Below are 12,884 nucleotides of genomic sequence, written 5' to 3'. Positions count from 1 at the left end.
ATACAAGCTGCACGCTCACTACTTTACACTGTTATTACACTTATACAAGCTGTACGCTCACTACTTTACACTTTTATACAAGCTGTACGCTCACTACTTTACACTGTTATACAAGCTGTACACTCACTACTTTACACTGTTATACAAGCTGCACGCTCACTACTTTACACTGTTATACAAGCTGTACGCTCACTACTTTACACTGTTATACAAGCTGTACGCTCACTACTTTACACTGTTATACAAGCTGCACGCTCACTACTTTACACTGTTATACAAGCTGCACGCTCACTACTTTACACTGTTATACAAGCTGTACGCTCACTACTTTACACTGTTATACAAGCTGTACGCTCACTACTTTACACTGTTATACAAGCTGTACGCTCACTACTTTACACTGTTATACAAGCTGTACGCTCACTACTTTACACTGTTATACAAGCTGTACGCTCACTACTTTACACTGTTATACAAGCTGTACGCTCACTACTTTACACTGTTATACAAGCTGCACGCTCACTACTTTACACTGTTATACAAGCTGTACGCTCACTACTTTACACTGTTATACAAGCTGTACGCTCACTACTTTACACTGTTATACAAGCTGCAGGCTCACTACTTTACATTGGAGCAAAGTGTCATTTCTTCAGTGTTGTCACATGAAAAGATAAATATTTACAAACATGTGAGGGGTGCACTCACTTTAGTGAGATACTGTAACCCCTCCTTGCTCCAGAGGCGTGTGACCTCTGACATATATAGCAATTGTAAGTCACTTTGGATAAAAGCTCCAGCTAAATCACTAAATGTCTGCTACATTTTGTAAACAAGGAAGTAAGCTGACGTGTGACAACGTTCTGCTGGAAATGGCGATGATAAGTCATATTTGCAAGTTGTGCTGAACTCATGGGGATTTGTTGAAGCTAGCTCTGTGTTCTCATTATGAATATTAAAGCAGAGGCTAAAGAGGCCGAGGAAGACGTCGGAGGAAGTGAGGAAGAGAAAAATAGAGAGTGAGTGAGCGAGCAAGAGGAAATATCAGACTGGCTTTTACTGGTTAAACTAACAGAGCTGAGAGGCTGCAGGACAGCCGGCGAGCTGGCCTTCCTCCTGTTGGACGAGTCAGTAATAACTTGATGGCTGCTAGCTATGTCTCCTGTTTCTGCTCTTGATGTTTGGCTGTTAGAAAGTAAATCAGCCAAATGTTTCAGACAGAGGTTTAGCTGCTAGCTATACTATACTGTGACATTGGTAACATTACTGTCAGTGCTTCTGCATCGGTTGCTGGCTAGCTTTGTTGGCTAGCTTTATTGGCTTGCTCGCCACCCAAGTTTCAAGTAACATCATGCTGCTGCTGGTGGAGAGCGGCTTCGGGCGAGCGGGCTCAGTGGACGTTAGCTAATGGCAGAAGAGACTGAAGAGGTTGTAAAAACATGACGCTCCCATTGCAAAAAAGAAAAAAGATGCTGGCCTCAGGAAAAACGCCTTGGTGGACAGGGGCTCTCAATGCAGTTTGGTGTTTATCATCAGTATCGTCATCTCTGAGCACCACTGAGAATAATCGTCCATAAATCCTCTTTTAACCAACATTAGCGTTTAAATACGGGTTGGTTAAACACGGGTTGGTTAAATGTGGGTTGGTTAAATACAGATTGGTAAAATGTGGATTGGTTAAATACGGGTTGGTTAAATACCGGTTAGTTAAGTGTGGTATGGTTAAATACGGGTTGGTTAAATGTGGATTGGTTAAATATGGGATGGTTAAATTCAGGTTGGTTAAATACGGGTTAGTTAAGTGTGGTATGGTTAAATATGGGTTGGTTAAATACAGGTTGGTTAAATGTGGATTGGTTAAATATGGGTTGGTTAAATACGGGTTGGTTAAATACGAGTTTGTTAAATGTGGATTGGTAAAATATGGGTTGGTTAAATACGGGTTAGTAAAATATGGGTTGGTTAAATGTGGATTGGTGAAATGTGGCCTGGTTAAAAACGGGTTGGTTAAATGTGGGTTGGTTAAATGTAGATTGGTTAAATATGGGTTGGTTAAATACGGGTTAGTTAAATACGGGTTAGTTAAGTTTGGTATGGTTAAATATAGGTTGGTTAAATACGGGTTGGTCGGTCGACGTCTAAGCTAATGTAGTCTGCAGTGAGCTACAGAGGTCCATGAGCTCGCCTCTAACTCCACACCAACAACTTGTTTCAGTTTCAAACCTGTGAACGATGTTGACTCAAGGGACATCACTTCAGGACATTTATCCATAACACCTGGAGACACCTGCTGAGGTGGAAGAGTGTGATAAAAAAGTCCCTCCCTGAAAACAGGAGGAGGTGCCATCCTGTAGTGCAGTAGTACATTCTGGACCTGAACCAGAGGATGAAGTCCCTTAAACCTGCGTTCTCTCCAGCAGCCAGCAGGGGGCGACTCCTCTGGCTGCAGAAAGAAGTGTGATTGTATAGAAGTCTCTGAGAAAATGTTTCTACTTGTCAGCTGATTTATTCCCTCAGTAAACACTTTCCTGATGAGTTTATGGTCTCAGTCGCTAGTTTCAAGTCTTCTTCAACACAGCATGATGTTCATTTAGTAAATTATGGTCCCATTTAGAGGAACATAGACGAGGGAGCAGGGGAGGCTTTAGGGCGTAAGTACGTTTTGTTTTAAATGTTCATTGTGTTCGTTTAGTGGCATCTAGTGGTGAGGGTTGGGAATTGCAATCAGTGACTCACGGTGCATTTAGGTGCTCCTTTCATGGTCCCTGCGATGGAGCGGTTCTGTCACTGAGTACACACACACACACACACACACGTGTGCATTTTTCTTCAACTGTTTAAGTAGCGCGATCAAGGGTGCACACTTGGTAGTTCTACTCTTCTTTAAGCATACATTTAAACAAACGTCAAACACTTACTATGTGTCGAGATGCATCGCTGCTCTGTTTCCCATCCAGTTTGGCAAAACGGGAGCGTAACATTTCCGTCTTTTAAATAGCATGTTCTTGCACGCTTTCATGGTCATGTGAACTGGCAAATTATGGTTTTTGGTTGTAGTAATAATTTGTGATGTAAATAACTGTTCCAGGAAAGAAGAAAAATGTTTGTGGAGATAAATAATATAAATGGATATAATTATTGTTGAAAATATGTCGAAGTGTAATAGATATAAATCCTTTTCTGAAGTTAGTAAAATCTATTTATTATATCGTGTAAATAATGGTTAAGCCTAGTGGGAGGGGCTACTGTCTTTAAAAGTCGCAGCTTTGGGCCTATGAGGGCAGTCTTGGCCTGGTTACAGTGGAGGTAACTAGTGATTTGTATTTTGTGTTTTTTTTGTGTGTAACTTTATTATTGAGTAAGTTAATAATTTTTTTTCAAATAGTTATTTTTTTAGTTTTCTCTATGCAAGTTTTTTCACTGTTTGCACTTTGGAGGCCGGCATAATAAAAATCACGCCACTATTTTTCGACTACGCCTGTGTTTTTCCCTATTTTGAGGAGTTTGGAAGAGAACCCCGCTACAGTCCCGCTTCCCAAGTTATGAAGTCGTTCTTCAACATGGACGCTAATACAAAGATGATTATCTTCTCTTCTTACTTCTAATAAACCAGACAATTACTACTACTGCTACTGTACTACTACTGTAATTTCTTTGGGCGTATTCAGCGTAGTGATGGTTGTTGCTCATGTGTTTCAGGAGTGAACAGTCTAGCACCTCATGGCTGACGTCACCTGACCGTCACACTTGGTTGCTGCTCATGTGTTTCAGGTGTGAACCGTCTATGACCTCATGGCTGACGTCACCTGACCGTCACTTGGTTGTTGCTGCATGTATTTCAGGTGTGAAATGTCTATGACCTCATGGCTGACGTCACCTGACCGTCACCTGGTTGTTGCTCGTGTTTCAGGTGTGAACTGTCTATGACCTCATGCCTGACGTCACCTGACCGTCACCTTGTTGTTGCTCGTGGGTTTCAGGTGTGAACTGTCTATGACCTCATGCCTGACGTCACCTGACCGTCACCTGGTTGTTGCTTGTGTTTCAGGTGTGAACTGTCTATGACCTCATGGCTGACGTCACCTGACCGCCACCTTGTTGTTGCTCGTGTGTTTCAGGTGTGAACTGTCTATGACCTCATGGCTGACGTCACCTGACCGTCACCTTGTTGTTGCTCGTGTGTTTCAGGTGTGAACTGTCTATGACCTCATGCCTGACGTCACCTGACCGTCACCTTGTTGTTGCTTGTGTTTCAGGTGTGAACTGTCTATGACCTCATGGCTGACGTCACCTGACCGTCACCTTGTTGTTGCTCGTGTGTTTCAGGTGTGAACTGTCTATGACCTCATGCCTGACGTCACCTGACCGTCACCTTGTTGTTGCTCGTGGGTTTCAGGTGTGAACTGTCTATGACCTCATGCCTGACGTCACCTGACCGTCACCTGGTTGTTGCTTGTGTTTCAGGTGTGAACTGTCTATGACCTCATGGCTGACGTCACCTGACCGCCACCTTGTTGTTGCTCGTGTGTTTCAGGTGTGAACTGTCTATGACCTCATGCCTGACGTCACCTGACCGTCACCTTGTTGTTGCTCGTGTGTTTCAGGTGTGAACTGTCTATGACCTCATGCCTGACGTCACCTGACCGTCACCTGGTTGCTGCTCATGTGTTAGAGGTGTGAACGGTCTATAACCCCATGGCTGATGTCACCTGGTTGTTGCCCTTGTTTCAGGTGTGAACTGTCTATGACCTCATGGCTGACGTCACCTGACCGTCACCTGGTTGTTGCTCGTGTTTCAGGTGTGAACTGTCTATGACCTCATGGCTGATGTCACCTGACCGTCACACCTGGTTGTTGCTCGTGTGTTTCAGGTGTGTGATGCAGCGGCTGCGTTGTGGAAGTCAGGAGTCGTTGCTAAGCGCCGGCTGTGTGTCATCTCTGGAGCTCAGGATGGACCAGTCAGTGCTCATCAAACCTGTTCACTCCTCCCTGCTGGGCCAGGACTACTGCTTCGAGGTGACACACACAGTACACAGTACACACACCTAATACACACACAATCGACCTCCTGCTGACCTCTGACCTGTGTCTCCTAGGTAACGACCTCCACAGGAACGAAGTGCTTCTCGTGTCGTTCGGCTGCAGAACGAGACAAATGGATGGAGAACCTGCGGCGAGCCGTGCACCCCAACAAGGACAACAGCCGGCGGCTGGAGAACGTGCTGACGGTGTGGGTGGTGGAGGCCCGGGACCTGCCCGCCAAGAAGAGGTACACATAGTATCTGTACTGCTGGTACTTCAGAAATGGTAGTATTTGTCTTGCAGGTACTTCAGTGACAGTATAAACTGTACTGCTGGTACTACTACCAGCTGCGTCTGGACGACTGCATGTAGTAACAGTAGTATTTGTACTACAGGGACTGTGGTGACAGTAGTATTTGTCCTGCAGGTACTTCAGTAACAGTAGTATTTGTACTGCAGGTACTTCAGTGACAGCAGTATTTGTACTGCAGGTACTTCTGCGAGCTGTGTCTGGACGACAGTCTGTAGTAACAGTAGTATTTGTACTGCAGGTACTTCAGTAACAGTAGTATTTGTACTGCAGGTACTTCTGCGAGCTGTGTCTGGACGACAGTCTGTAGTAACAGTAGTATTTGTACTGCAGTAACAGCGGTATTTGTACTGCAGGTACCTCAGTAACAGCAGTATTTGTACTGCAGGTACTTCAGTAACAGTAGTATTTGTACTGCAGGTACTTCTGCGAGCTGTGTCTGGACGACAGTCTGTAGTAACAGTAGTATTTGTACTGCAGTAATAGCGGTATTTGTACTGCAGGTACTTCTGCGAGCTGTGTCTGGACGACAGTCTGTAGTAACAGTAGTATTTGTACTGCAGTAACAGCGGTATTTGTACTGCAGGTACTTCTGCAAGCTGTGTCTGGTCGACAGTCTGTAGTAACAGTAGTATTTGTACTGCAGGTACTTCAGCAACAGTAGTATTCGTACTGCAGGTACTTCAGTAACAGCAGTATTTGTACTGCAGGTACTTCTGCGAGCTGTGTCTGGACGACAGTCTGTAGTAACAGTAGTATTTGTACTGCAGGTACTTCAGCAACAGTAGTATTCGTAATGCAGGTACTTCAGTAACAGCAGTATTTGTACTGCAGGTACTTCTGCGAGCTGTGTCTGGACGACAGTCTGTACGCTCGGACGTCGTGTAAGCTGAAGACGGACAACATCTTTTGGGGCGAGCGTTTTGACTTCAGCAGTCTTCCATCCGTCGGCGCCGTCACACTCCACCTGTACAAAGATACCGACAGGAAGAGGAAGAAGGACAAAAGCAGCTATGTCGGGTTGGTCAACATCCCCGTCGCCGCGGTGACCGGAAGACAGCTGGTGGAGAAGTGGTACGCAGTGAGCACGCCCAGTACCAGCAGGGGTAGGTAGACTGATGTAGTACTACAACACATTCTGATGAAGAACAAAAAGGTCACTCTGTGAGCCTCTGCTGCGTTTTATTGAATCAGTTTGGGATCTTTGATTGACGGTAACTGATCATGGAACAGAAAAGTCTGACCTTTGACTCGTGTCGCCTCTGAGGAGAATATTAACTGAAACTAGAAACACTGATGATCTTTTTCAGCCCTGAGTTGTGTCTACAGGTGTTTCCTTCAGGCCCCTGAGAGGCAGCAGCCTCCGCCTGCTGCTGCTCATTAAGCTGGCTGCTGTGTTTAATCATGAAGCAGCATCAGTATCTTCATCAGCTCCTCTCGTCGGTAGTATGTTGGACGACAGTCAGAAGATTTTAGTGATTTAATCAACGTGACAGTGAGGGGGCCTCCCCCCCACCGCCGCCAAATATACAGATAGTTATCAGGGGTTTGTTCCTAATGCCGCATTTAAACATGGTGCAAATTTTAAAGTGCACAATTGTTCACACACCATGCTATAACTTGAATAAACACAACCCACCACTACTATGGCTGTCTAAAAATATGAATTCATGCTTTGTCAGGTCGGTCAGCAAGATGACAAAAGCACACACATTTTAGTTTGTTAGTTAGTTAGGATTTTGTTTTCTGACTGTAGTTTTGCTCGATCAAGGCTAAGCTAACTTGTTCACAGTAAATTACAACGACAGCTGGAATCAAGTAACAGACACATTTTCTGAACTCACAGGTAGTTCAGATTCCTCTCTTTTCTCCCAGCATCCTTCTGCTGTGTTGCTCTGTATAAATATGAAGTCGTCCCACAGACCTCTGCAGCTGCAGTAACAACAGACACACGGCAGCAGAAGCTGAGTGACAATTAATCAATGTTTTAATCCCAGAAATTAAAGTAAAAAGTTAATTTAATAAAAGCAGTTAGCTCTGAGATCCTCCTGATGTTAAACAGCTCAGTTGTCAGAGCAGAATCCGTCCGGGCACTCTGAGAAGCCGTCAGTGACGTCCGGGCAGCCTGAACACTGACAGGTTATCACACGAATGCAGCTTGCACAATGTATCACATGATTGCATACTTCGCATCGCAGCAATCTTGTCACCGGGACAGGGCTGGAAATAACATCTCTCCGCGTCTTTGCATTGATTTTGTATGTAATCACGCTGCGCCCAACGCTCACATCACGTTGTGTGTGAAACCAGCATTAGTGTTTTCTGTATGCAGTAAAATGCCTAACAAATACTTCTCCATCATCGATCAGGTTGGGTGGTGCTCCTTTGCAGAGATGTTCAGGTAACTCACTGCAGCTTCTGTGTGTTCGTTCTTCATGTTGTGTTTCAGGTAAGTCGTCCGTGCCGACAGTGCGAATCAAAGCTCGTTACCAGAGCATTGTCATCCTGCCGATGGAGCAGTACAAAGAGTTTGCAGAGTACATCAGCTCCAACTATCTGCTGCTGTGTAACACGCTGGAAGCCTCCATCAGCCTGAGAGCCAAAGAGGAGCTCGCTGCAGCACTCGTACACATCCTGCACAGCACTGGCAAAGCCAAGGTAGGTCTGCACACAGCCCCGCCCACTGCACATGACCCCACCCATCATGCATGACTCCACTATCACATAGACCCCGTCTATCAGACATGGCTCCATCCATTGCGTATGGCCCGCCCACCACACATGGCCCCGTGCACCACACATGGCCCCGTCCATCACACATGACCCCGCCCACTACACACTATGAAGTCCTCTACATAGACCTGCCTAGACAGGGAGGAGTTAATGAGTGCTGATTTTTGGACCGAATAAGGATGACCTTTGACACTTCCTACAGGAATTCCTGACGGACCTGATGATGTCAGAGGTGGACCGTTGCCGTGACAATGACCAGCTGATCTTCAGAGAGAACACACTGGCAACAAAGAGTATCGAGGAATACCTGAAGCTGATTGGACAGAAGTACCTGCAGGACGCCCTTGGTACACAAAACACTAAACACAATTTATAACACAAAATACATGAAAACTGTTAATCTGCAGTTAGTTTACAGTTAGTCCTCAGAAAGTCTGCAGTAAGTCCTCAATTAGTCCTCAGATAGTCTGCAGTTAGTCCTCTGAAAGTCTGCAGTAAGTCCTCAGTCCTCAGGTAGTCCTCAATTAGTCCTCAGATAGTCCTCAGATAGTCTGCAGTAAGTCCTCAATTAGTCCTCAGATAGTCTGCAGTTAGTCCTCAATTAGTCCTCAGTTAGTCCTCAGATAGTATGCATTTACTCCTCAGATAGTTTGCAGTAAGTCCTCAATTAGTCCTCAGATAGTCTGCAGTTAGTCCTCAGATAGTCCTCAGATAGTCTGCAGTTAGTCCTCAGAACGTCTGCAGTTAGTCCTCAATTAGTCCTCGGATAGACCTCAGATAGTCTGCAGTTAGTCCTTAGAATGTCTGCAGTTAGTCCTCAGAACGTCTGCAGTTAGTCCTCAATTAGTCCTCAGATAGTCCTCAGATAGTCTGAAGTTAGTCCTCAATTAGTCATCAGATAGACCTCAGATAGTCTGCAGTTAGTCCTTAGAATGTCTGCAGTAAGTCCTCTATTAGTCCTCTATTAGTCCTCAGATAGTCTGCAGTCAGTCCACAGGTAGTCTGCACTTCGTCCTCAGATAGTCTGCACTTCGTCCTTAGATAGTCCGCAGTAAGTCCTCAATTAGTCCTCAGATAGTCTGCAGTTAGTCTGTAGTCAGGCCTCAGATAGTTCTCAGATAGTCTGCAGTAAATCCTCAATTAGTCCTCAGATAGTCTGCATTTAGTCCTCAGATAGTCTGCAGTTAGTCCTCATACAGTCTGTAGTTAGTCTGCACTTCGTCCTCAGATAGTCTGCACTTCGTCCTTAGATAGTCCGCAGTAAGTCCTCAATTAGTCCTCAGATAGTCTGCAGTTAGTCTGTAGTCAGGCCTCAGATAGTTCTCAGATAGTCTGCAGTAAATCCTCAATTAGTCCTCAGATAGTCTGCATTTAGTCCTCAGATAGTCTGCAGTTAGTCCTCATACAGTCTGTAGTTAGTCTGCACTTCGTCCTCAGATAGTCTGCACTTCGTCCTTAGATAGTCCGCAGTAAGTCCTCAATTAGTCCTCAGATAGTCTGCAGTTAGTCTGTAGTCAGGCCTCAGATAGTTCTCAGATAGTCTGCAGTAAATCCTCAATTAGTCCTCAGATAGTCTGCATTTAGTCCTCAGATAGTCTGCAGTTAGTCCTCATACAGTCTGTAGTTAGTCTGCACTTCGTCCTCAGATAGTCTGCACTTCGTCCTTAGATAGTCCGCAGTAAGTCCTCAATTAGTCCTCAGATAGTCTGCAGTTAGTCTGTAGTCAGGCCTCAGATAGTTCTCAGATAGTCTGCAGTAAATCCTCAATTAGTCCTCAGATAGTCTGCATTTAGTCCTCAGATAGTCTGCAGTTAGTCCTCATACAGTCTGTAGTTAGTCTGCACTTCGTCCTCAGATAGTCTGCACTTCGTCCTTAGATAGTCCGCAGTAAGTCCTCAATTAGTCCTCAGATAGTCTGCAGTTAGTCTGTAGTCAGGCCTCAGATAGTTCTCAGATAGTCTGCAGTAAATCCTCAATTTGTCCTCAGATAGTCTGCATTTAGTCCTCAGATAGTCTGCAGTTAGTCCTCATACAGTCTGTAGTTAGTCTGCATTTACTCCTCAGATAGTTTGCAGTAAGTCCTAAATTAGTCCTCAGATAGTCCTCAGGTAGTCTGCAGTAAGTCCTCAGATAGGCCTCAGGTAGTCTGCAGTGAGTCCTCCGAAAGTCTGCAGTAATTCCAGTTAGTCCTCAGATAGTGTGCAGTTAATCCTAAATTAGTCCTCAGAAAGTCTGCAGTAAGTCCACAGTAAGTGCTCAGATAGTCTGCAGTTAGTCCTCAGATAGTATGCATTTACTCCTCAGATAGTTTGCAGTAAGTCCTCAATTAGTCCTCAGATAGTCTGCAGTTAGTCCTCAATTAGTCCTCAGACAGTCCTCAGATAGTCTGCAGTTAGTCCTCAGAACGTCTGCAGGTAGTCCTCAATTAGTCCTCGGACAGACCTCAGATAGTCTGCAGTTAGTCCTTAGAATATCTGCAGTTAGTCCTCAGAACGTCTGCAGTAAGTCCTCAGATAGTCCTCAGATAGTCTGCAGTTAGTCCTTAGAATGTCTGCAGTAAGTCCTCTATTAGTCCTCTATTAGTCCTCAGATAGTCTGCAGTCAGTCCACAGGTAGTCTGCACTTCGTCCTCAGATAGTCTGCACTTCGTCCTTAGATAGTCCGCAGTAAGTCCTCAATTAGTCCTCAGATAGTCTGCAGTTAGTCTGCAGTCAGTCCTCCGAAAGTTTGCAGTAATTCCAGTTAGTCCTCAGATAGTTTGCAGTTAGTCCTCAGATAGTTTGCAGTTAGTCCTCAATTAGTCCTCAGATAGTCCACAATTAGTCCTCAGAAAGTCTGCAGTAAGTCCACAGTAAGTGCTCAGATAGTCCTCAATTAGTCCTCAGATAGTCTGCAGTTAGTCCTCAATTAGTCCTCAGATAGTCCTCAGATAGTCTGCAGTTAGTCCTCAGAACGTCTGCAGTTAGTCCTCAATTAGTCCTCGGATAGACCTCAGATAGTCTGCAGTTAGTCCTTAGAATGTCTGCAGTTAGTCCTCAGAACGTCTGCAGTAAGTCCTCAGATAGTCCTCAGATAGTCTGAAGTTAGTCCTCAATTAGTCATCAGATAGATCTCAGATAGTCTGCAGTTAGTCCTTAGAATGTCTGCAGTAAGTCCTCTATTAGTCCTCAGATAGTCTGCAGTCAGTCCTCCGAAAGTTTGCAGTAATTCCAGTTAGTCCTCAGATAGTTTGCAGTTAGTCCTCAGATAGTTTGCAGTTAGTCCTCAATTAGTCCTCAGATAGTCCACAATTAGTCCTCAGAAAGTCTGCAGTAAGTCCACAGTAAGTGCTCAGATAGTCCTCAATTAGTCCTCAGATAGTCTGCAGTTAGTCCTCAATTAGTCCTCAGATAGTCCTCAGATAGTCTGCAGTTAGTCCTCAGAACGTCTGCAGTTAGTCCTCAATTAGTCCTCGGATAGACCTCAGATAGTCTGCAGTTAGTCCTTAGAATGTCTGCAGTTAGTCCTCAGAACGTCTGCAGTAAGTCCTCAGATAGTCCTCAGATAGTCTGAAGTTAGTCCTCAATTAGTCATCAGATAGATCTCAGATAGTCTGCAGTTAGTCCTTAGAATGTCTGCAGTAAGTCCTCTATTAGTCCTCAGATAGTCTGCAGTCAGTCCTCCGAAAGTTTGCAGTAATTCCAGTTAGTCCTCAGATAGTTTGCAGTTAGTCCTCAGATAGTTTGCAGTTAGTCCTCAATTAGTCCTCAGATAGTCCACAATTAGTCCTCAGAAAGTCTGCAGTAAGTCCACAGTTAGTGCTCAGAAAGTCTGCAGTTAGTCTGCATTTTAGTCCTCAGATAGTCTGAAGTTAGTCCTCAATTAGTCCTCAGATAGTCTGCAGTAAGTCCTCAGATAGTCCTCAGATAGTCTGCAGTTAGTCCTCAGAACGTCTGCAGTTAGTCCTCAATTAGTCCTCAGATAGTCTGCAGTTAGTCCTCAGATAGTCCTCAGATAGCGTGCAGTTAGTCCTCAGAACGTCTGCAGTTAGTCCTCAGATAGTCCTCAGATAGTCTGCAATTAGTCCTCAGATAGTCCTCAGATAGCTTGAAGTTAGTCCTCAGGACGTCTGCAGTAAGTCCTCAATTAGTCCTCAGATAGTCTGCAGTTAGTCCTCAGAACGTCTGCAGTAAGTCCTCAGATAGTCCTCAGATAGTCTGCAGTTAGTCCTCAGATAGTCTGCAGTTAGTCCTCAGAACGTCTGCAGTAAGTCCTCAGATAGTCCTCAGATAGTCTGCAGTTAGTCCTCAATTAGTCCTCAGATAGTCTGCTGTTAATCCTCAATTAGTCCTCAGATAGTCTGCAGTTAGTCCTCAATTAGTCCTCAGATAGCGTGCAGTTAGTCCTCAGAACGTCTGCAGTAAGTCCTCAATTAGTCCTCGGATAGACCTCAGATAGTCTGCAGTTAGTCCTTAGAATGTCTGCAGTAAGTCCTCTATTAGTCCTCAATTAGTCCTCAGATAGTCTGCAGTCAGTCCTCAGGTAGACTGCACTTCGTCCTCAGATAGTCTGCACTTCGTCCTTAGTCCTTCGTCCTTCCGCAGTAAGTCCTCAATAAGTCCTCAGATAGTCCTCAGATAGTCTGCACTTCGTCCTTAGTCCTTCGTCCTTCCGCAGTAAGTCCTCAATTAGTCCTCGGATAGACCTCAGATAGTCTGCAGTTAGTCCTTAGAATGTCTGCAGTAAGTCCTCTATTAGTCCTCAATTAGTCCTCAGATAGTCTGCAGTCAGTCCTCAGGTAGACTGCACTTCGTCCTCAGATAGTCTGCACTTCGTCCTT

At 44.9% G+C, this 12,884-nt stretch overlaps 1 protein-coding gene and 1 long non-coding RNA gene across 3 annotated transcripts in view; one reads left to right on the top strand and one right to left on the bottom strand.

Annotated features, from left to right (window-relative positions):
• Window positions 1-12,884, top strand: part of LOC123960220 (disabled homolog 2-interacting protein-like) — a 52,582-nt gene that overhangs the window by 29,330 nt on the left and 10,368 nt on the right. The window contains exons 7-11 of the mRNA XM_046034866.1: window positions 4,872-5,016; window positions 5,097-5,269; window positions 6,167-6,438; window positions 7,782-7,990; window positions 8,268-8,412. Of these exons, the coding sequence (XP_045890822.1) occupies window positions 4,872-5,016; window positions 5,097-5,269; window positions 6,167-6,438; window positions 7,782-7,990; window positions 8,268-8,412 (944 nt within the window). The remainder of the gene's footprint in view (window positions 1-4,871; window positions 5,017-5,096; window positions 5,270-6,166; window positions 6,439-7,781; window positions 7,991-8,267; window positions 8,413-12,884) is intronic.
• The window catches only part of LOC123960231, a 31,922-nt gene that overhangs the window by 10,209 nt on the left and 8,829 nt on the right, over window positions 1-12,884 (bottom strand). Inside the window, exon 2 of one of the 2 annotated variants that reach the window (XR_006822479.1) lies at window positions 5,077-5,252. This is a non-coding gene — a long non-coding RNA (uncharacterized LOC123960231). The remainder of the gene's footprint in view (window positions 1-5,076; window positions 5,253-12,884) is intronic. The other variant, XR_006822478.1, reaches the window with a different exon arrangement.

This window comes from Micropterus dolomieu, linkage group LG21 (assembly GCF_021292245.1).
Source record: "Micropterus dolomieu isolate WLL.071019.BEF.003 ecotype Adirondacks linkage group LG21, ASM2129224v1, whole genome shotgun sequence".
Lineage (NCBI taxonomy): Eukaryota > Metazoa > Chordata > Actinopteri > Centrarchiformes > Centrarchidae > Micropterus > Micropterus dolomieu.
Note: the sequence above shows the minus strand (reverse complement) of the source record. Positions and strands in the feature narration are given on the sequence as shown.